Below are 23,334 nucleotides of genomic sequence, written 5' to 3' on the forward strand. Positions count from 1 at the left end.
TTGGTTAAGATATTTCATCACAGTAATTGAATATAAACTGGAAACTGCTTATTTTAACCAAATAGAAAAAAATATTTTCGAATATATAAAAGAGTACCTATAACATGGAACATTGATATTTTCGAACGGGCTTTGGTCAATACTTAGGCCAGGTGGCGGATGGAATAATCCCTCTTAGTCCATCCCCTCCAAATATACGTCTATTATGCTCACCGTACCGTCACGTTAGCTAGCCAACCCGCCCGTTCGCCACCGGTTCCATCCGTGTCTGTCTTCCGTCGACCGTATTACACGTTTACTCCAGTACCAAAGCAACTCGTTCCGCGTGTCGTTTATGTACGCGAGTGTACTCACTCTCGTCGTCGATTGTTGATGTGTTATAAATTATAATATTATACTTTATTGTCTGTGATCCGATAGTGTCCTCGCCGGTCGTTAGTTAACGGTCAGCCGACGATCGTTGATACCTTATATGTAATAATTTTAATAATGTGTATATATGTGTGATCATTGCTGCATTGTTATTACGATAAGATCGTAGCATTAATAAGTGTTACTACTCCACAGTCTTCGAGCTCAACTTATACCTGTTGCCATAATATTTGATTGTCGAGACTTCATCGAACATCATAACCAGGTTAATACATAATAATTTTTTTATTCAATTAGTTTCGTAGTTACACCTATCCTAACCTACGGTTTAGGATCTTTCATAACACGGTATACGATGAGTCGTTAGTTAAGGATTTCTGATGACTAATTTGTCTCAACGTAAAAAAAAAATGTGTAGGTATATTATTATAAATTCTGTGATCGGGCAAACCTTCAAATAATAATAATAAAAAAAAATGCAATCATTTCCACTCAACAACTCTGTTGAAAAGAGATGCACTTTTCTACGTCTCCAATCGTACTTTAAACCTCATATTTGCATGTAATACTCTCTCAAAACCAACGTCCAACCTTTATTAACTTTTCGATTCCACTTAGCCATTCATCAAAGGAGACTTTTAGCCATGTTTAACACACAATGTATTTACAAAGTTTATATTTATATAATACAACCTCGGCTAAAGAGAAGACATCCACAGGCTATAACCATATTGTGGTAAATAGTTACTAAATACATTTTAAAAAGATTAGGTACCTGGTTTTGTTTCATTAATATTTATTGGTTCGTGGTCGGTGACACTTAGGAATTAAATGTTCACTTAGGTACTTAGAAATATTCATTATTATTCTACTCACCTTATACTAAAACAACTAACTAAAAATTAAAAACACGAGAATGTAAGAATGTATTCACAATTCACCGTAGCCGTGCAGCTATGTATAAATAAGCATAATATGACACTGATGTAGCACCTCTACTTGAATATTTGTAAACATAGTAGTATTAATAGTGCCTATTAATGTATAGTATTATGTTATATTGTTATAAACTGTATCTAGTTATTCTTACATAAATAATGAAAAATAATTTTTTTTAACGAGAAAATTGCTCCGTTAATAGCAGGTTTTTAGTGAATCTCGTCATTGAGTAAGTCACTATACGGTCCATTACAGACGTACTAATTTAAATTCAACGATAAACCATCACATTATGTCATACGATTTTACGTTAAGATTATTTTTAGCCTATATTTCTATGGATATTTTATGTAGCATTTAATATTAGTGAATTATTTGTTTATTAGTCGTATGGTATGTTGAAATAATTGTTGTGAAAAACATCTCATAAACTGTACAAGGACAATTATTTTATTATTTATAAATTATAATTGTTTGTAACTCGTAAGTGAATAGTGAATACCGACATACACTAGAGTAATATGAATATGTTGGTACGTGGTTTAAAACAAAAATATTAACCGTAGATACTTGAAATATTTTACAATTACTTAAATTATATTTGTCTATACACGATGATATTTTCAAAATATTTAGACTAAATTTTATAGACATGTGCAATTTTCGAATTTTTTTTAGTTTTTTTATAAAGGTATACATGTATATAATGATTATAAACATTTTTAATTTTTATAATTTGTAATAAAGATGTGAAGTATAAGATTAATCATAAATTGTGCAAAATACAAATTCACAGTTATTTAAGGATTTGAAATTAAATATTAACTAACTTCGTCGAAATCATGAATATTTACTAACTTTAATAGTTAAAAATTGAAACTTAATACAATATTTCTATTTTCTAATAAGTTGTTCTTTTACCTAAAAACTTTAAAATACTCCAATTGCTCGATTTTCTTTATAATCATTTCAAATTTAAATTTCGACGAAATATATTTTTTAACCGTGGTCTAATCGCTCACCTCTAACGCCGAATCGGCTTGTCTGATGCATCTTCATGCAGCCAATAACTGCTAATAAGTATAGAAACTACAATTAAAATATTCTACGAACATTTTACCAATCAATTTATTTTCATTCTCAACATTTAAATCATCGTTCAGAAAATCGTGCTGTGAAATAACGATGATATTTTAATCACAACAATAATACACAGATTGTCGCGACTTACAATGAGGCCAATTGTTCAGTTACATTTATTATATTTTATTATACATTTTTACGGTCGTGTTTCGCTACACATCTAACGGTTGTTTCAATTTTGATTGGATTCTGCAGACATCTTGTATTCCGATTCTACAGAGTACGAGTAAATGAGTACATTTCAAATAGGTATATCTCGACTAGTGTGAGTATTCAGTCGTGCACGTCCTTAATGACTGAAGACATTTTGATTTTTAAATATATAGACCGCTGACTGTGGTAATGTGGTGAATTTCAACCTGGATCGATCCCACATAAAATAATAGTTATGAATTATGATTAAATAATTTATTAGTTGACATCACAATGTCACGACAACAACCATTCACGTTTATTATTTTTTTTTTTTTACCAAATCGTCGCAATGGAATAGCTCGTTAGTATTGTTCAATGGTAGCCTATAGGCTTCATCGCCGCGTTCGTAAAATAAAATTATATATTAAATCAAAACCACTATCGAATTGCGTGAAACCGTAGTCCGTAATAGGTATGCCCGTTTTCTATAATCCGTTTTTTTTTTATTTATTTTGCGGGTAAACCTAGTGCTTTTACATGATTCAAATAATTACCTTCGTTTCCTATATATTAGGTGAAAATTAAGAAAGTTCTTTATCGTGACACTATATAATTGCATCGATATATATATATAATATACGATAATAACATAATATTATATACTTAAATAACCAGTAAATATGTATATAGTGTATAGTATTATATTATATATAGTAATACGAATTGTAATTAATAGGTACGTACATAATAGCCAGTAGGCACTAGGCAGTAAGTTCCTATACTTGTGTATATATACAGTAGTAGGTACCTAGTATAGACGGTATTATTAGCAGTAATGGATAACTTAAAATGATATATATATGTGCTATAAACCTGCCTAGTACATACCTAGTTTCTTTTTTTGAAATCATGACATGTGATATACTGATATACGACAAACTTCCTGCTAGATTTATATCGAATATATGATATATTACCGTATAGTTCTTCGTCGACGCACTCTTACGCGCTAATAATTTCTGACTGGTGTTATATATATAAATACAAGGTTTACGTGCATAAACGTTCTTTACAATAGAGTTTTTTTATAATATGAATACATTATTATACGTTATATATAAAACTCTCGTATAATACGTTATGTGCGAGTGGTGTGTTCGATGTACGCAACACTTCAGTCTGCTCATTTTCGATGTAATAATACACATGTTTTACCATTTCGTTTTTGTTTTTTTTCCGTTAACTCGGCAGACCAAAACCATAATAATAATAACATCGGTATATATTAGGTAGATATAATATAAAATAGCGCTAACACCTGCATTTTATAATAATCGGCTTGCTGCAACTGTTTAAACACATATTATCGCATTAAACATCGTTATTGCATTCAAATATTTTAACGTCATAATTTTTAACATAGGCCATAATATTATTGTTGTGCAATACTGATGAGTAACGAATGTTTTACCGGCACAAACTTTTTATTTATAAAAATATGTTTTATAATATTATTTGCATTATTTCACCCAGTATAATATTATTTATTAAACTATTTATTATTAACAAGTTTATAACATTAAAACAAACATTGTATCGGTCGTCGACTCATCGTGCCTTCTGACTTCTAGAAAAGAAGCCTACTAGAAGTACCGGTGCGTTTGCAATATGTCATTGTTACAATAATCCGTTATATCTTCCACTGACTCAGCTGTTTATTCTACCTACTTTTGTAGTTTATACAATATAATATCCAGACGCGTAGCCTGATTCCCATAGGTAAGCGGGTGTTATGAGAAATAATTACCCTAATATAGACAATTTAAAAAATAAATATTTTTGTCAATACAAATATTTATTTTTGAAAACTTATTTATATAAAAATAATTTTTAAGGAGGAAGATTGTTACTACGCTTACAACATCCTATGGATAAATTAGTAGTTAGGTAAAGAATTATTTCAAATAACACGCTTAACAAATAACCTTTTTTTCTTATTAAATGAATAACTGAAGTGAATTACATTTATTTGATTGTCACAATAGAGGTTGTACAAAAATGTACTTATAACCGATCGTTGACTTCTATAGTTTATATTCGAATAGTGTAAATCGATACGCTTCACTAAGAATTGATGGTTGGTCATCAATATATTTTTTGATATTGTCGTCAGCTTCTACTATACTATTACCAGCAGTGACGTAAATGAAAATGTCTCATGATGTAGGTAAAAATATTTCTTACAGCTTTTAATTTTTTTTTTTTTTTGTAATAATTTATAAATTATAGAATTTGGATACACAATAATTTATAAACAAAGCTTAAAGGAGTAGAGATTTATTCCCCACATCCAATTCCCACAGTTATGAAACCTAACCTTAACTCTGTTACAGTGAAAGTATATTTTAAGTTCGTTTGTCATATAAAATAGACAAATGGTAGATACATTATTTACCTGTGTTCTAACTGCTCTCGATAAATAATTATAGATAGTAATCTAATTATGTTGGAAACAATTGTTGCTGTTTTTTAGAGTCGTAACAGAAATTGTAGAATAATTTTTATAGACCATAAAGTGAATGCCATTTTATTCACATATGATATTATTATTGTTTTAGTACGATCACTACTATCGTATTGCAAGTTACTATGTTACAATATATAAAACTAAAATAAACTATAAATTGTATGATGTACATTTTAAATGTTATTCATTTTGAATTTTGCAATAATAAATATCACAGTCATATTATTATCATTCAATTATTGAATTTAATAACATTTGTATTGTACGTTAGTAGTTTAGTACGTACTTAGTTATGTGTAAGTGATACAGAATATATATAATAAATACAATATAATATGTAATACTAAGTATATACTAATACATTTATTGCATGTATTAAGTACACGTGTATATAGCATTATATGTCCAATATACAAAGTAGTACATTAAACAATACAATATAAATATAATATGTATAACAATAGTATATAGCTGTTGAAAATTGTTTTCGATTCGTTTCGTTAATTTTGATACGGTTCTTGGAAATTTAGATACGATGGCCTACGTTCAATGTACAACAAATAAATATTTGTATAAAATAAACTCTAAAAACAGTCAAATCGATTGTCAACAAATAATAATTTCTAATTGTAATGAATTTTTAACTAAAATATGTCAATTAAAGAAGTAATGATCTAAAATAATTTATGCACCTATTGTATCTACTAATCACTAAAAATCACTAAGTATTTTAATTTCGTTTCAACGATTACTGTCTAGAAATTCTTTACGCACCAACTTCAAATCTGATAAAAATTATACGTCTTCAAAAAATATCATGCTATGACTATAAATATATTGAAAACTGTAAAACAAAAAACTAATATTGTTTGTACCGTTTTAAGTTTTTAAAGTATTACATTTGTCATGTTTAATTTCTTTATATATATATGTTACACTGTTATGTAAATTATAAATATTAAGTAGGTAGGTAGAGTCCCAGACAGATCTTAATTGCGTATTATTATATAGTTATATTTTATCAACATACATTTTATGTACTCAACATATATTTATGGTTTTAAAGTTATGTTTTTCCTTTTTTACGTAGATAAATTGATTTTTAACATTAAATTTATAATTTCTGCTTAATTAGTAGCCTGTTCTAGATCATAAGTATCTATGAAATGGATTTGTTACATAAATATTAGTTTAAATTCTCATAAATTCATAAGCTATAGAAATCAAAATATTTTACCACAGAAACGTAAGATACAAGATGTATCAATACACCTTAGTAAGATAATAATTGTTTTAATGATAAAACTTATTTTACCCTACAGATATATACAATAACATTATTGTATATTATATATGTGTTTGACCCATTTAACTTTTATCTGATTTTAAAATTAGAATATAATCGAGTTTTTTTTTTTTAATTTTCTATACCAATTGAGTTTTTATTTCTATTTAAGAAAAACGATTATTAAAAGCATATTTCGTCGGTGAAATTAAATATGTCATTGAACTTATAACCATATTTTGGAATAACTATATCTATATAGGTATATAACTATATCTAATCTAACCATCAATACTTACTAACCGCTTGACAGTTGGTAGTATTATCAATTATCTATTCTCCATATGGCTATGTATATTATTATCTCTCATAACTCGTGCATAATATAAAGTCTGTAATATTACTTTATATTTATGTGGTTTCTCATAATAGTTATAAATTTTATAATCGTCTTAAGAGGACAAGCCGAACCCACACGAGTACGTTACGTGTTATTGAAAACAACGTAGACAAAACAAACGTCGTATTAACGTAAACCATTAATTATAGAATAGAATATTTTAAAATCAATGGTAAAACTTATCAAATCTGAATTTAAAAAGCAAACCACAATTTTATGTTATTAGCTTAAATATAAGAGTTGATAAATTTAAAGGTAACAATTAGGTCATCTTTAAGAGCTGATAAAAAGATATTCGATATTTAAATTTACTAAACTATAAACAGTTTAAGAATCTAATATTTTACTTAGTACTACAAACAAAATTATTAATACAAGTCTATAAAATGCAATAGATATTTTTTTTTTTAACTCATAATTTGATAATTTATCAATTTTCACTCGATTATTCAATAGCTAATTACTAAATATTGAGATTCTGTACGTTTTTACAAGATTAAAACAATCGACTTGTTTAAATCCAGTCACGCGTAAACCGCAATCGAATAATTTACAATTTAAAGTATATTATTGTAGCGTACTCTGAAAATCTAAAGTACTAGCTAAAATTATCTATGTAAGATATTTTATATATGAATAGATTTCCAATATGATCTTATCATCTTAAAAAGAAAATTCGTATTCGTGGGTATATTTTGTATACAAACTTCTACTGCCCACAAAAACGGAACCTAATCATCTTTAGAACTCGTAGTGCGTACTACACGTTATTATAAAAATTATAAATATGTTTTATGTAATGCCGTAATGATATAGAGTACTGACAATACTTAACACAATATGTATTATGTACGTAATTGTACCTATCAAAAGATGGAATGGTGAAACCGTGAAGGACAAATTATAACATCTCGTACTTTGTATAGATTCTATGAGTTGGAGTTCTTTCCCGTTATCCTAATCGTGGTTTCTAATACAGTAATTCTTAAAAGAAAAAATTGGAGAGTAAATCACAGTAAAATAATAATTTATTATCAGACAATTTTAGTTTTTTGTTTATAATTAGATACTCTCATAAAAATTTTCCAAATATTTAGACTAACTTATGCTATGTATTATAAATTTAATTTTTTGAAAAAAAAAGTCAAAAAGTTTGAAAATTGAATACATGTATCACAAAAGTTGTTTTTTTTAAAATTTAAATACACATAGGTACCTACGTTTTTTTATAAGCACTTGAAGTTTAAAATCACGAAAATATATAAATTGGTTAAAAATGTATATATAATGTTCAATTTTTATAGCTAAAACTTGGACATTTGATTCATAGTTCCTCGTAAATAATTCTAACTGAAACCAACAAATGTATAAGCACATTTTTTGATGTGTTAACATCTTTACGCACCATCCCCAAAAAAAGAGTGTGTGTAAAAACGGGTTTAGAGTGAATTAGTATTAATTCGATGTCACGAAAAATTGTAACGAAAGTTTAATGGTTGCCATGGTTGCCCACCAATAATTTATTATGATATAATATCTTTTTAGTACAATATTATATTTTATTATAATATTATAAATTTATATCTCCAGAAAGTGATACACAGAGGCAAAGAAAACGGCGCGGCGAGCTCATATTAGATGTTAACACTACAATATTGAGCGTTAGATACAAACTCTGGTCTCTGACACACACATTTTTTTTATTGACATTCATTCAAGAAAACAATATAGGATATTTAAAGAAATAAAAATGATTTTACTTATTTTATTGAAATTCAAATATATTCATGTGTCGAAAACTTATAATTTTTGAATATTATACTATTATATTTTACTAAGAACATTTTCAAAGACCAAAGTATTTAGATTAATTTTAAATTATTGCCTATTTATCAGTATTACCTAAAGTAATTTGTTTCTCGGTTATTTTAAGAAGTGATTAGCATGTTTTACTTCTGAGTGTTTGATCCCCTCAAAACTCAAAAGTACCGACTAGACTGAATAATTGTCTATACCATAGGTCATTTTACTGTTACGAAAGATGATAAGTAGAGCAAGGACTTTCAAACATTTGCATATTTTCCTGATTAACTTTATCGGATACTTGGTAAGTACACAATACATTTCACAACGTTTATAATCAAATACTCAAAGTTTTTACAGCATATTTTTGCATATTCTGACATTTAAAAAAAAAGTAAAAAATTTAAAAATAATTAAGCAAGCCAACATTTTCCACCACCATAGTAATAATAGTGAAATGTAGAAGTAATTTCGGACATTTACTAGTGAATAGTGATGGATAATACATATACAAAAATCCTACAATAATAAAATTAGATAAAGGTAAAACTATATAAATTTATGAACTTCTATCTCTTTTAAATTAATAGCAGTCATCATCACTCATCAGCAAGTATTTGTATTTATATTGCTCATTATAATATTACTTTGAATCTTGATTACACTGTCATTACTCATTATCTATAAATACAAGTATATAATTCAAATATTTAATTTTAGCACCTTCATTTAAAATGACTAATATCGGAAATTAAAATCAAAATTCTTAATTATACTTATAAAGCAGAAAGCAATAAGCTATAAAAAAATAATTATGTAAGTTGTAAGCAAGCAGTTATTTGAAAATCAATAAATTATTTGGAGTTTGGATAAATTAAGAGCTCTTCAATAATTAACAAAATAAATAACGTGAAATTGATTTTTACTAATTTTCAATAATTTATATCACAATCTTAAAAAATTAGTAAGACAATTATAAATATATTTTTGACTGTTAAACCGTGATTATAATCTTATAAAGTTATAACTGTCAGTTTTGTCAACTACAAATAAGATGAAAACAATACATTATTATAATAAAATATTTTTCAATATTTTTCAATAATTATGATTTAATTAATATTTTAGCTGTACCGACACAGTATAAAATTAAGGCAAACCCATATATGGTACAGAAAAAATAAGGCCACTAATTATGTATACATTGCGATACTCCAAATTGCGCATCTATTTTATGATTATTATTATTATTACTTTATTATTATTTTATGATCTATGAAAAATGACTTCAAATTAACATAATAATATTTCAAAATACGTTAAAACTTTATGATAAAATTAAGGTTTACTTTTTAACAAATCACCCCGTAATCTGTTTGCCTATGAATAATAATATTATATTTTATTATGTTCATTCGCGACTGCGTCACCGTACAGACACCTTCGTATTATATTACTCACATTTCGCGTGAGAACACAACTCAAGATATTATTATTATAATACTTTTTGCTGGAACACACGGTTTTTATTCATCAGTTATCACGGTAGTATGTCCAAGTCGCCATCATTATGTCACGCGACAATACATCCAGTGATGGTGACAACTGTAACGAAACGCAGTAATGAGTTTATGCATACGATATAGGTACTATCATATGCACTTATATTATAATATATATAAGCTATACATAAATAACTACATAAGAACCTAGTGAATACTATCACGTCAAATATTACAATATAAATAAATACCTAATAGTATAATATCAAGTACAATAAAACGCGTTTGTATATGCAACACCGCCAACACTAAATTAACCTAGGTACTTATAGTATATTATACAGAGTGGGGAAAAAAACGATAGTCTTTTAAAAGTAGGTATACCATTTTGATTATACAGATTTCCCACACATTTCGATTTTACGTGATGCTTTTCGAGCACTCAGTCAGCCAGAAAAATTAGCTTAAATTGTATAAAATACTCCTTCTCGGCTTTTTCCTCAGGAAATAATTGTATAGTAGAATTAAAGCTATTTAGTCACAATACTTTCAAAATTAAACTCTACCAACCGATAAAATTCCTGCATGTGTTATTGTGAATTTCTACTTCACGTTTGTACCCAGTGTGAATTACATCTTAAGATCATAACTCATAAAGTCATGACTACAGTCTGCAAAGTAAGTAATAAAAGAGACAATGAGTATAATATGTGCTCTTTCATGATTTTATCATTAACTTAATGTACCATAGAAAATAATTGGACGTTTTACTTTTCTAAAAACAATTGTTTAATACTTTATAACCATTAAAGTATAAAACAAAAATTTCCTTCATACTCTTTAGATACACACCGCTTATGGAATCTAAAATAACAATACCTACTCTATTGTGCATACCTACGTGAAAAATACATATGCCAAACTACATCAAACTATACTTTAATAGTTTAATTCACAATAGATTATTGTTAATAGACACAGTTAATACATCTTAATCGTTAATCAGTTTTTTACACATCGTATAGTCACATTGGGTGTGTGTAGTATTTGTTTATTTTCGTAGTTTTAAACTAGTTAAACTATTATTTCAGCTATTATTCTATTAAAACTTACATAATATCTTTGCATACCTACAAACTTCACTGTATTATGCATGTTATACTATAACAACTATTTATTCAAAAACCTATATTTATAAATTATATTTACGCAGAGGCGTGATTTCAATGAAAACTCATATGATAATACGATAAGTAAATCAGTATGACGTATACTATAATGTAATTTAAATATATTTTATTAATTTCATTCATAAAAATACATTTTTTAGTATACCTACTCATATTATGAGTTAACATGTATTAATATTTTTTTAAATTAAAAGTTGATGTTTATATAGATACATAATGGTTAAAAGAAGAAATAAGAAACATTAAATTATTTTATATTTTTATTATCTATTTTTTACAAAAAATTATTTATACGTAGATACGTTATTTTGGGAACCAATGTGTGTTCGAACGCAATCGAGATACTTATATTAGAGACGCAATAACACTACCTGTATTCGGATGGCAACCGGGCATTACCGTCATCCGTTGATACACTTACAGGTGAACGAAAAGTTTAATTAAGTATACAAACAATATCATCGAGTATAATTATGTATTTTATTATAATATACTACATATAGATAATGCCACAATGGTAACTGTGTGATTAACTCAATAGTAATAAAGATTAAAGACGCATATTATTATATGAAAATAGAACGTTCTATAATATGTACACAAGTGTAAAATGTATACATTATTAATCAAAGTCGCGTCGTCGCCGCTATTATCGCTCACCGATGACAAAACTATGAAATATAAATAATATTAAAATATATCCTTATCCTATACCTATACATACAGACACAGGTACAGTGTACGCTGTCTACCTATACATCGACATCTGCGGTATTTATAAACAATAGTCTTTCATAAATTAATTGTAATTTTTTTTCGTCCGTATACCGTAAATTTTACATAATAATATATCTATACTAACCCACATATTATGTAATCTATTATAATATCCACTTTAGTGAGTATAGTGACGGTGTGGAGAAAATCATTTAATCTATATCTCATCTGCAGATACCAAAAATGTGTTAAGTTAAAAGTATCTATACTGACATTTGTTATAATTGGAGAAAATCATGCTGAACAGTGAGCTAATCCCTACAGGCCCTACAGCTCACAGAATTCTAAAGCTAGCCCCGCGAATCCATCATTGTAAGCACGTGCTACGTGGCACATATATAATAATAATATGTACTGTCTTAAACAATTCATTTTCTTTAAAGTTCCTTCTCGTTCAGTCAATCACCAAGAATCCAAGTTTTTGTACTGTTCCTATTTACAAAACTAATTACTTATGAGATGAGAGTCTCGAGAACCAACTGATTTATTAAATGATGCGTCCAAGCAACGAGCACCCTTTTTAGTAGGTTTAATACCGACCTACGACCTATCTATTATAATTATTGTTAATAATATTTACCAAAAATATGTAATAAGTAATAATATTGATAAGCAAAAAATGGTTCAATACGCCAAATAATTTTTAAAAAACTTAATTATCTACAACTTACTATATAATAGTAAGTAATAATATTAATAAATTATACAGGTTGTGATACACCGAGCGAAGAGCTTGAAATCGTTAATCGTTTTCAAAGATATCATTATATTGGATGATGAGGTAATAGTGCAAGTAGCAGGTACTCTCGAATTAAATTATACAGCAAAGTGACTTCCTTGATTTTTTTTTTTATACATAGATAAAAATGATAAAATGTATAAACTTATGAAGTTATACGTAGTTTAGTCATATTTTAATTGTTTTTCGGGAAAAGAAATTTTTAGAACGGAACGGTAGGTTAGGCGAATGATTGCCCTCTATCCTTATATTTAATAATGTAATATGTTAGCACCTGACTGGTTTTTTAATACGGTAATAGTATACCTTCACTGCGTATTATAATACAGTCTAATTGTATAACTTTTGAAACCAAAAACTAATTTCGAATCCTTTAAAGTGCTTAGGATTTAGGAGCGTCAAACATTGATTAACAATGAGTTATGTGTTTATGACGTTTTTAATGTGTACAAATCTGTTCGTTTATACAACTATTATGTCACTATTATTATTATTATTTTTTTTTATGTAGTAAATTACATACAACACCCGCATAAGCTATAATTTAAGCTTGAAATAATGGACATTATGCCGACACTCAATAACTAAACGCCAGTAAATTCTATATAATTATAAAGTATTAGGTAAATAATATTATAATGAATCACCAAAGTACCAAAGTATATATATTATATATCTATTAATTATTATAATATTACCTATTTTAATATTTTATTATGATATTTATAACATATGGTTTTAATAGGTTTTGGCCAATCCATAAAACTAAATACAATAAACTATTAAAAATTAAATAATGTTTATGTAGAGCTAATCGATATACCTTAGGACACGGAAAGACCATGGCTTAGATATACTCGTTTATATAAATAATAAATACATAAAACCGTGCCCCGTGAGAATCCTAACCCATGATTGCCCGTTGACATTAAATTCTTTATTACTTATGTGGCTATGCCCCATGGGTATTATGATATTTTAGTGTATCACACAGGACAGAGAATGTTATAATACACTCGAGTACTCGACGTACTTACTGACAATTATTACCTAATTTTATTTTCAAAATAGGTATACGACGCGAACGGATAATATTATTTGTAGCGATATTTCCACAGTAGTCCGTGTGGGTATCATCGTAAAACGTAACAACTAGAAATGACGTTATGACCGTAATGACGATGTGACCGTGGTTATGGGTCGAGTATAGTAAACTCGTCCGGCGCGGCAGTAGTAGTACTATCATTCGCCTCCTCCCTCCCCCCACACTCGTTGCCCACCTGCAGCTCCGGCGACCTTATTGCCGTGCGAAACTGCAAAATGTTACGTTGAAGTGTTGAACTTTCGTAGGCGACCGTCGTACGTTTATTGTGATGGCCTTGGTCCGTTGCGGCCCCCGTCGTCACGGAATCGTTCGGTGTGTTTGTCGCTCTTCAGTTTCCGCCGTCACACATGTTGTGGCCATAAAAGGCCGAACGCAATAAGTTCCACACCCCAAAAATCGCAATGGCTAAAAGGTAAACCAAAAGTCTCTTTTCGTGACATCGGTTACCGTCTACATTTGTCTAATCCCCGGTTAGGTATTCCGTCGCCACGCTACATCGCCCGTTACATCGTTTATGTGCTATGATAAAATAATAATACTTGTCACTTACCCTTCTAATATGCCTTGTCCATAGGTTTTCTCGACTGTCTTGTAATTTATTTTCAACTGATCAAAATATCCGTGTTCTTTTTTCAGAATGGAACAAGTGGTCTGGGTGCCAGACCCCAAAGAGGGCTTTGTACTGGCCACGATTGTAGATCTAGGAATGGACGAAGTCACCGTACAACCTGTAGGAACGTCAAAAGCTAATTTTACACTGCCTTTAGACCGCATGTATACAGCTGACCCTCATTTTGACAATAAGGATGTCGATGATAATTGTAAGCATAATAATATATTGTACTACAGATCCAAGACAGATATAGTGACTTAAGTTGTATTCTCAATTTACAGGTTCTCTGATGCATTTGAACGAAGCCACTTTATTAAACAATGTCAAAATAAGATACTCAAAAGATAAAATTTATGTAAGTGATGTCTAATTTTTTATTTTATTGTACTTATTCAATTTATATCTATATTTTAAAACTAATCAAAGTTTAAGTTAACTGCAATAATTATTTATAAATAACCTTTAACAGCCATTCATTTTATAAAAAATCATTAATTAATACCAATTTTTTAACAATTTTTCAGACCTATGTTGCTAACATATTGATATCTGTTAATCCATACATAGAAATCAAAAATCTTTATTCAACTGATGTTATGCAAAAGTATAAAGGAAAATCTCTTGGCGTTTTACCACCGCATATATTTGCAATTGGTAAATATTACTTTTAATACATTAAAAAAAAAAAAAAAAAAATCAAGTAGGTATAATAACTCATTATCTGATTGATATGTAGCCGACAAATCATTCCGAGACATGAAAGTACTTAAACAATCACAATCTATTATTGTGTCTGGTGAATCAGGTGCTGGAAAAACAGAATCTACAAAACATTTGTTACGATACCTATGTTATCAGTGGGGATCTTCTAATGGGCCAACAGCTGATCAAAAAATTTTAGATGGTAACAACTTTAATTATTTAATACTAACTAAAAACTGTTTTTAGTACTTGTGCTTGTGTAATATAAATACATATGTATATTTTTTTTAGCAAATCCTGTCTTGGAAGCTTTTGGGAATGCTAAGACAACACGTAACAATAATTCATCACGGTTTGGAAAATTTATGGAAGTTCATTTTGATAATTCATGTTCTGTTGTTGGAGGATATATCAGTCATTATCTTCTAGAAAAATCCAGAGTTTGTATTCAAAGTTCAGAAGAACGTAACTACCATGTATTTTATTTGTTATGTGCTGGCGCCCCATTGGATTTACGTAGTAAATTATCACTTGACAATCCTGATGCTTTTAATGTAAGTTGACTTTTAGGAAATATATATATATATATATATGTATAAATTGTCTATAGAAAATCAATATTATATATTTTTATAGTATTTGAGGAAAGGCTGTACTCAATATTTTACTAACAATCAAACTAGTAAAATGTTAGAAAATGATCAAAAGAGTAAACTTCAAAATAAACAAGGAGGTCTTAAAGATCCAATGTTAGATGATGTCAAAGGATTTTCTATTATGGATGAAGTTAGTTACTTTTTTAAACAATATTTTAAAATTGTATAATAATGTTTCTTCATTAATTGTAGGCTTTGAGTAGACTTGGACTATCAAACAAAGAAAGATGTGACATTTACACAATTGTAGCAGCTGTTTTACATTTAGGCAATATAGAATTTGAAGAGAACATTGAAAGCACTAAAGGTGGTTGTAAAGTGACAGAACAAACTGAATGTAGTTTATCTGTAGTTGCCAAATTACTCTCTGTTGATGTTGATGAGCTTCGACAAGCACTAATTACTAAAGTAATGATGACTAATCGAGGTGGACTCAAAGGGACTGTAATTATGTATGAAAAAATATTAATAATTGTTTTAATTTTCTTTACTAATTATATTAATTTCAAATAATAGGGTACCATTAAAACAATATGAAGCAAATAATGCTAGAGATGCTCTTGCTAAAGCCATTTATGGAAAACTATTTGATAATATTGTCCATAGGATAAATTCAAGTATACCATCTAAGGCATCTAATTACTATATAGGAGTATTAGATATTGCTGGATTTGGTAAGAAATTAATAATAATAATAAATAAATAAATAATAAAATCCTTACACGTGCATTTTAAAAATCATTAATTTTATAAATGCTTTATTCCTAATGTAATCAATATGATGATTGAAAGAGTTTTAAATCAAATAAAACACCTTGGTCCATAATTACATTTCTACGTGATACATTTAAATTATTTAACTTATAATAAAAAAATAGCATACTTAAAAAAAAGAGATAACAGCACATTTGTTTATATTAAATGACATATTATATACATATATAAATTGATTAAATCCTCCTGAAGTTTTATTGCATCATAAGTCTTACTATAGTATCATATTATAATATTATAACTATGAAAATATTTTTATAATTATTATTTCTTTTTAGAATATTTTACTGTTAATAGTTTTGAACAATTTTGCATAAACTACTGTAATGAAAAACTTCAACAATTTTTCAATGAACGCATACTTAAAGAAGAACAAATGCTTTATGAGCGTGAAGGTTTAGCTGTAAGAAAAATTGAATTTGTTGACAATCAAGATTGTATAGGTAAAAAATATTAACTAATAAAAAAGACATAATTGATAGTTAAATATGGTGTCTTACTTACTATTAAATTTGGTTGATTATGATACTATTCAGATTTAATTGAATCAAAAAATGGTGGTATATTCAATTTATTGGATGAAGAATCAAAGCTACCAAAACAAAGTTCAGAACATTTTACTACTGAAGTTCACAAACGTTGGCAGGGGCATTTCAGACTTGCTTTAGCTAGAGCTTCAAGACTCAAAGCTCACCGAGAAATACGAGATGATGAAGGTTTTATGGTTAGACATTTTGCTGGAGCAGTGTGTTACCAAACTGTAAGCATCAATTTATATTTCTTTTAAATTTATTATTATTTGAGTTAAAAATTAAATTTAATATTTAAAGACCTTGTATTAAATTTGTGTTACAATGAATGTTTAATTGTCTTTCTGATATAAAAAATCCATTATTTTTGTTTTATTATAATGTAAATATAGATTAATGAAATTATATTTGTTTATTTATTTAAGATTTATTAAATTTATTGCTTTTCAGAGCCAATTCATTGATAAAAATAATGATGCTCTTCATGCTAATTTAGAAGGTCTAGTTCAAGAAAGTAACAATCCATTTTTACAAAGTCTATTTGCTACGAGCACATTGTGTGCAAACAAAGGAAAGTTGAACTTTATAAGTGTTGGATCAAAATTTAAAAGTCAATTGGCTGAGCTTATGGAAAAATTAAGGAGTACTGTAAGTTAAGTTATTTTGGAATAAATCAATGTGTTATCTATTTTAATTATTTTATAGGGTACAAACTTTGTTCGTTGTATTAAACCAAATGACAAAATGGTGGATCACTTGATAGACGGTGGATCAATTTTGTCCCAATTACAATGTTCTGGCATGACGAGTGTATTAGAGCTTATGCAACAAGGTTTCCCATCACGTGCTCCATTCCAACAACTTTATGATATGTACAAGCAAAGACTACCTCCAAAGCTTGCGCGCCTCGATCCAAGAATATTTTCTAAAGTAATTAATGAGTATGAGATAATATGCTTCTTTAAAGATATTAATAGATTGTGTCAAATTGATAATTATTGTAATTTTTATATTTATATTAGGCATTGTTCAGAGCAGTTGGAGTTAATGAAGGTGATTACAAGTTTGGTGTTTCAAAAGTATTTTTTCGACCTGGCAAATTTGCTGAATTTGATGCAATTATGCATTCAGATCCAGAAAATTTAAAACAAATGATCGAAAAGGTACAGAAATATCTGACTACTTTACATTGGAAACAATCTCAATGGTGTGCTTTATCTGTTATTAAATGTAAGAAATCGTATCAATTTAATTATTTGCTGACTAAGGTTAATTATTTTGTAAATGGCTTACCAATATTTATACTTATTAATTTTATTATAGTAAAAAACAAAATATTGTATCGTCAAGCAAATCTTATAATAATTCAAAAAAATGTGAGAATGCATTTATCAAAAATTAAACACAGGCCTAGATATATGGGAATAAAAAAAATAAATAGTCTAAAAGTAAGTTAATCAATAATTTAATTAGTTGTGTTGTGGATTGTAACACAAATATTTTACTTAATAGACTAATCTTAAGTTACTATATATGAATGTATTATCTATTAAATATTAATTCTTATTGTTTTTTTTCTTTCTTTTTTTAGACTATATTGAATGAAATGGAAACATTAGCAGGACAAATTAAAAAAGATAATGCTGCTTGTGTATCTGATGCTCAAAAGTTGCGAATCGAATTTGATTTAGCTATTAAAAAGATTAGAGTAATAAATTATTAATAATATTATAATTGTCATTATTTTAAATTCATGATTAATAATTTTAGAATAATGAAAATATCAATGCAGCTGAAATAAACAATATTTATAATAGTTTGGTGAAAGCAGCTAATTCACAAATGGAGAGTTTAAGAAAGAAAGCAAGTGCTGAAAAAAGTGCTGAAGCTGAAAAACAACGATTAGCTAAATTACAAAAAGAAATGGAAATAGTTAAGGCTATTAAGGATAGAGAAGAGCATGCTAAATTAGAAGATGAACAAATTAAAAAACAGTGAGTAAAACAAATAATAATAATAATTTTGAATGTTATCGTTATCATTTAAACTTAAAAATTATAGCTTAATTTTTTTTTATAGAAAAATAGAAATAGAACTTCGTCGTAAGGCAGAAGAAGAAATACATAAAAATGATATTTTCTTAAGTAAAGTAAGTTTTGTTTAAATTTACATTACTAAGTAATATATATATATTATTATTATTATTATTATATATTTTTTAATTAAATTTAAATATTAGGAGGAAATTGATAAGGCTGAATTAGCTGAACTTAAATTTAGAGAGCAAATGGAACAAGAGAGACGTGATCATGAACTCGCTTTACGATTAGCACAAGAAACAAATAGTTTTGTTGAAGATATCTCTAATACCTACTCAAAGTAAGTATAATGAAAAATAATATTATGAATACAAAAAAATACCAGAGTACAAAAATGTATACATTTTTATCAAACAGGAGATCTACAAGTTTAGAACAACCGTCAAGTAAATATGATTTATCAAAATGGAAGTATTCAGAACTTAGAGACACTATCAACACTTCCTGTGATATTGAACTTCTAGAGGTAAATCTAAATTCAATATAATTATTGTTTAATTGTATTAATGTTTTACAATAATGACATTTTTGCAATAGGCTTGTAGAGTAGAATTTCATCGTCGCCTCAAGGTATACCACGCTTGGAAAGCCAAGAACAAAAAAAGGACTTATATGGACGACAATGAAAGAGTTCCTCGTTCCATAATGGATACTGGTAAATGCCATAAATTTTAATAATTTTTTTTTTACTTAATCAAGTATTAATGTGAATGTATCCAGCGCCACGGTCGTGGCGCGAGCTAAGTAAAAAAAATAAAAGCGGCGGCACGACAGTGTATATTATCTTGAAGCAGGAGTTTCACATTAAAACCGTGTAAATTTCGGTGTTTTTTGTCAGATGAGATAATTAATTATCTACTGAATCAATTTATACCTAGTAAATTGCAAAACATGAGGAAAATCATGCAGATGATCCTTTTGTAAAAATCATAAAAATCGTACTGTTAGAAATTAAGTTCAAAGGAAACGTGAAACATTTTTAATGAAAAATTATATTGAAATCTGGAATCACGGCGGCCGCTTCTCGCGTTGTCGTGCCGACCGGGAAATAAACACTAATATATGATATGTTAAATAAACATTAATATAATTAATATTAATTAATATATTTATTATTATTTAGGTATAAATGATAAAAATTGGTGATATCAAAACAAAAACCCTCCGTCTAACTCCGTGTAAAAATTAGCTAAGTAAAAAAAAGAAGAAAAAAATCAAAAAAAAAAATCATTGTATAACCAAAACTTTTTTCGCTTCATATAGAATTTATAAAACCAGTAATTTCAAAGCACTATAAAGATGTGATATCATAAATAAATGCTAAGTAAACTGAATTTAAGTATATTTAGTCTGTTTCGATAATTTATTTACTTGGCGAGGAAATTTTTTACTTCATACGATACAATGATACAATATAAGAACCGTGGCGCTGGATGAATAATTAGACAATAAGACATCATAAATTAAAAATATTACAGTTAACATTTCTATACTAATCAAAATAATACTCTACAACCAATAATAACACTTTACACTGTATACTCTATATTAATACTAAAATTTCCTCGCCAAGTAAATAAATTATCGAAACAGACTAAATATACTTAAATTCAGTTTACTTAGCATTTATTTATGATATCACATCTTTATAGTGCTTTGAAATTACTGGTTTTATAAATTCTATATGAAGCGAAAAAAGTTTTGGTTATACAATGATTTTTTTTTTTGATTTTTTTCTTCTTTTTTTTACTTAGCTAATTTTTACACGGAGTTAGACGGAGGGTTTTTGTTTTGATTACATTATATATATATATATATATATATATTTTTTTTTTGTAGCCAATCAGTCCAAGGGAGTCAAACATTATCAAAACACTAAGGCACAGCCAATAATTCCTACGAGTAGTCAGCGTTATTTTCGCATTCCATTTGTACGTTCTAATACACCTAGACCACCTGGATCGGGAGGAGATCAGCATCGCGGATGGTGGTATGCACACTTCGATGGGCAGTATGTTGCTAGACAAATGGAACTACATCCTGATAAACCAGCAATTTTACTTAATGCCGGTGAGACCTAAATAATATTGATTATATTTAGTTAATCTAATATTATCTTTAAAACTTATTTGTTACATTTTATAAACATCACTTAAAGGCAATAAAGTAAAAATACATTTTCATTTTAGGGAAAGATGATATGCAGATGTGTGAACTAAGTTTAGATGAAACAGGATTAACTCGTAAGAGAGGTGCTGAAATATTAGAAAATGATTTCAATAAAGAATGGGAAAAACATGGTGGTAAATCATACACTAAAAATGTCAATAATTAAGTGTTTATAGCTAATTTATAAAACTGACGCGTTAAGATTGTTGTTTCAAGTAAATGTTTAAGCTATAGGTATAAAATTAATTCAAAATGTTACATTCCTTTCAGTTTTCATCTTTTTTGTATTATTTTATGTTTTGTTCCTATAATTGGGTGATTGGTTTTTATCAGATTGTGATAGATATGATAAATATAAATTACAGTATTCGAAATTATTGTTTTAAACATTTTTTTTCTTTTTTTTTTAGTCATTTTCTTGTTAATTTAACTGTTGCACCAATGTCAAATCTTAAGTTAGAAAAAATTTTTTAATTTTTTAATTATTTAAAAACTAAATATTAATATTTACTATTTGATATTGTTATCTGTTAACAAATTGTCTAATCACTTAAAAAAAAATATTGAATGTTAAATCTTTTAACAATTTTTGTTTTGTTGATCACTAAAATTAATATATCTATTGTAAAACTCATTAAAATTATTAATATAAATCTGTGATATGAAATTGGGAATTTGAAACAAATATATTATAAAATTGTTATTTGGATATTAAATTATTTACATAATCATAATAATTAATTTATAAAACAATATTTTATTTATAAACAAATAAGGATAAAATGTAATCAATATACAAATTATTATTTATTCTGATTTTTATAATATTTATTTTCATTGATGCTAAGAATAATACAATTTTAATCGGTTGCCTACATGTATATTAAATAAAATAAAACTATAATTATTAATTTTGTAGTTTGAATTAATTTTATTGTTTAGCGTGATAAGCTATTTCCATACTCTATTCTATACCATAAAATCATAGTTTAAAAACAATTATAATACATATCACTTTACGAATGTATAAAAGTACTTTAATTTTACAGTGGATGACTTTTTTCTAGCTGTATAATATATCTGTATTATCTGGTAATTAAATAATTATTATAATATTATTACTCATTACGAGTGAAATGTTATAAAAACATCATTATATTATGATTTTGCTATCTGAGAAAATAATAATATTTGTTAGATAACATTATTATTATCATACATAAAAAATATTAAAATATTTTAATAATTAAATATGGTAAAAATATAATAACAATAATTATGTTATGATAATTTTATTATAATATAATAATATTACTATCGAATTACAGAAAAAATATTAAGTTAATAACATAATTATATTGTTATAATATTATTTTTAAAATAATATTTGTGTACTGTAATAATAATATATTATACATAGCCATTATATTAAAAATGGCAGAAAATAGTGAAAAACTATTTAAAGAACTAAAGGTTGGTAATCAAATAGTATTAAGTGTTCCAAAAGTAGACCGAGGACCTCTCGGTAGTCAAAATATAAAAGGATTAGTGATAGAATGGTAGACATTCGGAACAGCGCTTATCAAATCGGCACAGAAGTTAGTATAATAAAAAATTGGTGTTCAAGAGAAGAACTTCAACTAGTGTCAAATAATGGTTTAAAAGACAGCAAAGCACAAAAAGACAAATTTGTGTCTGGTTCGAGCACGGACGCGACGTGTTTATCCTTGCCCCGTGTCGGACGGGGAAGCTCTGTAAAGTCGCTTACCCCCTCCTCTGCGTTCCGGCACAGGACTGCTAGCCATTGACTACTCTCTGCCGGCACTTTCCGAGTATGTTTTTTCCAAGTGGTCGAGCCTAACGCATCGTTGCGT

General features: G+C 27.5%; 1 protein-coding gene across 2 annotated transcripts; it reads left to right on the forward strand.

Annotated features, from left to right (window-relative positions):
* The first annotated feature begins 311 nt into the window (after positions 1 to 311).
* On the forward strand, positions 312 to 21,834 carry LOC114121793 (myosin heavy chain 95F). Of its 2 annotated transcripts, none has more exons than XM_027984258.2 (23): positions 312 to 637; positions 14,554 to 14,738; positions 14,812 to 14,885; positions 15,055 to 15,184; positions 15,267 to 15,434; positions 15,524 to 15,786; positions 15,869 to 16,018; positions 16,081 to 16,340; positions 16,405 to 16,562; positions 16,941 to 17,105; positions 17,199 to 17,422; positions 17,643 to 17,840; positions 17,898 to 18,122; positions 18,215 to 18,422; positions 18,516 to 18,640; positions 18,784 to 18,900; positions 18,963 to 19,186; positions 19,272 to 19,341; positions 19,432 to 19,571; positions 19,649 to 19,757; positions 19,829 to 19,946; positions 21,131 to 21,361; positions 21,481 to 21,834. In XM_027984258.2, exons 2-23 carry the CDS (start codon positions 14,555 to 14,557, stop codon positions 21,624 to 21,626), a joined length of 3,687 nt encoding a protein of 1,228 aa, XP_027840059.2. In that variant the 5' UTR covers positions 312 to 637; position 14,554; the 3' UTR covers positions 21,627 to 21,834. The 2 variants fall into 2 exon arrangements, with proteins under 2 accessions (XP_027840059.2, XP_027840058.2); XM_027984257.2 differs by lacking the exon at positions 312 to 637 and adding an exon at positions 14,068 to 14,329.
* The last annotated feature ends 1,500 nt before the right edge of the window (positions 21,835 to 23,334 follow it).

The sequence above is a fragment of the Aphis gossypii genome, chromosome 2 (assembly GCF_020184175.1).
Source record: "Aphis gossypii isolate Hap1 chromosome 2, ASM2018417v2, whole genome shotgun sequence".
Taxonomy (NCBI): Eukaryota; Metazoa; Arthropoda; class Insecta; order Hemiptera; family Aphididae; genus Aphis; species Aphis gossypii.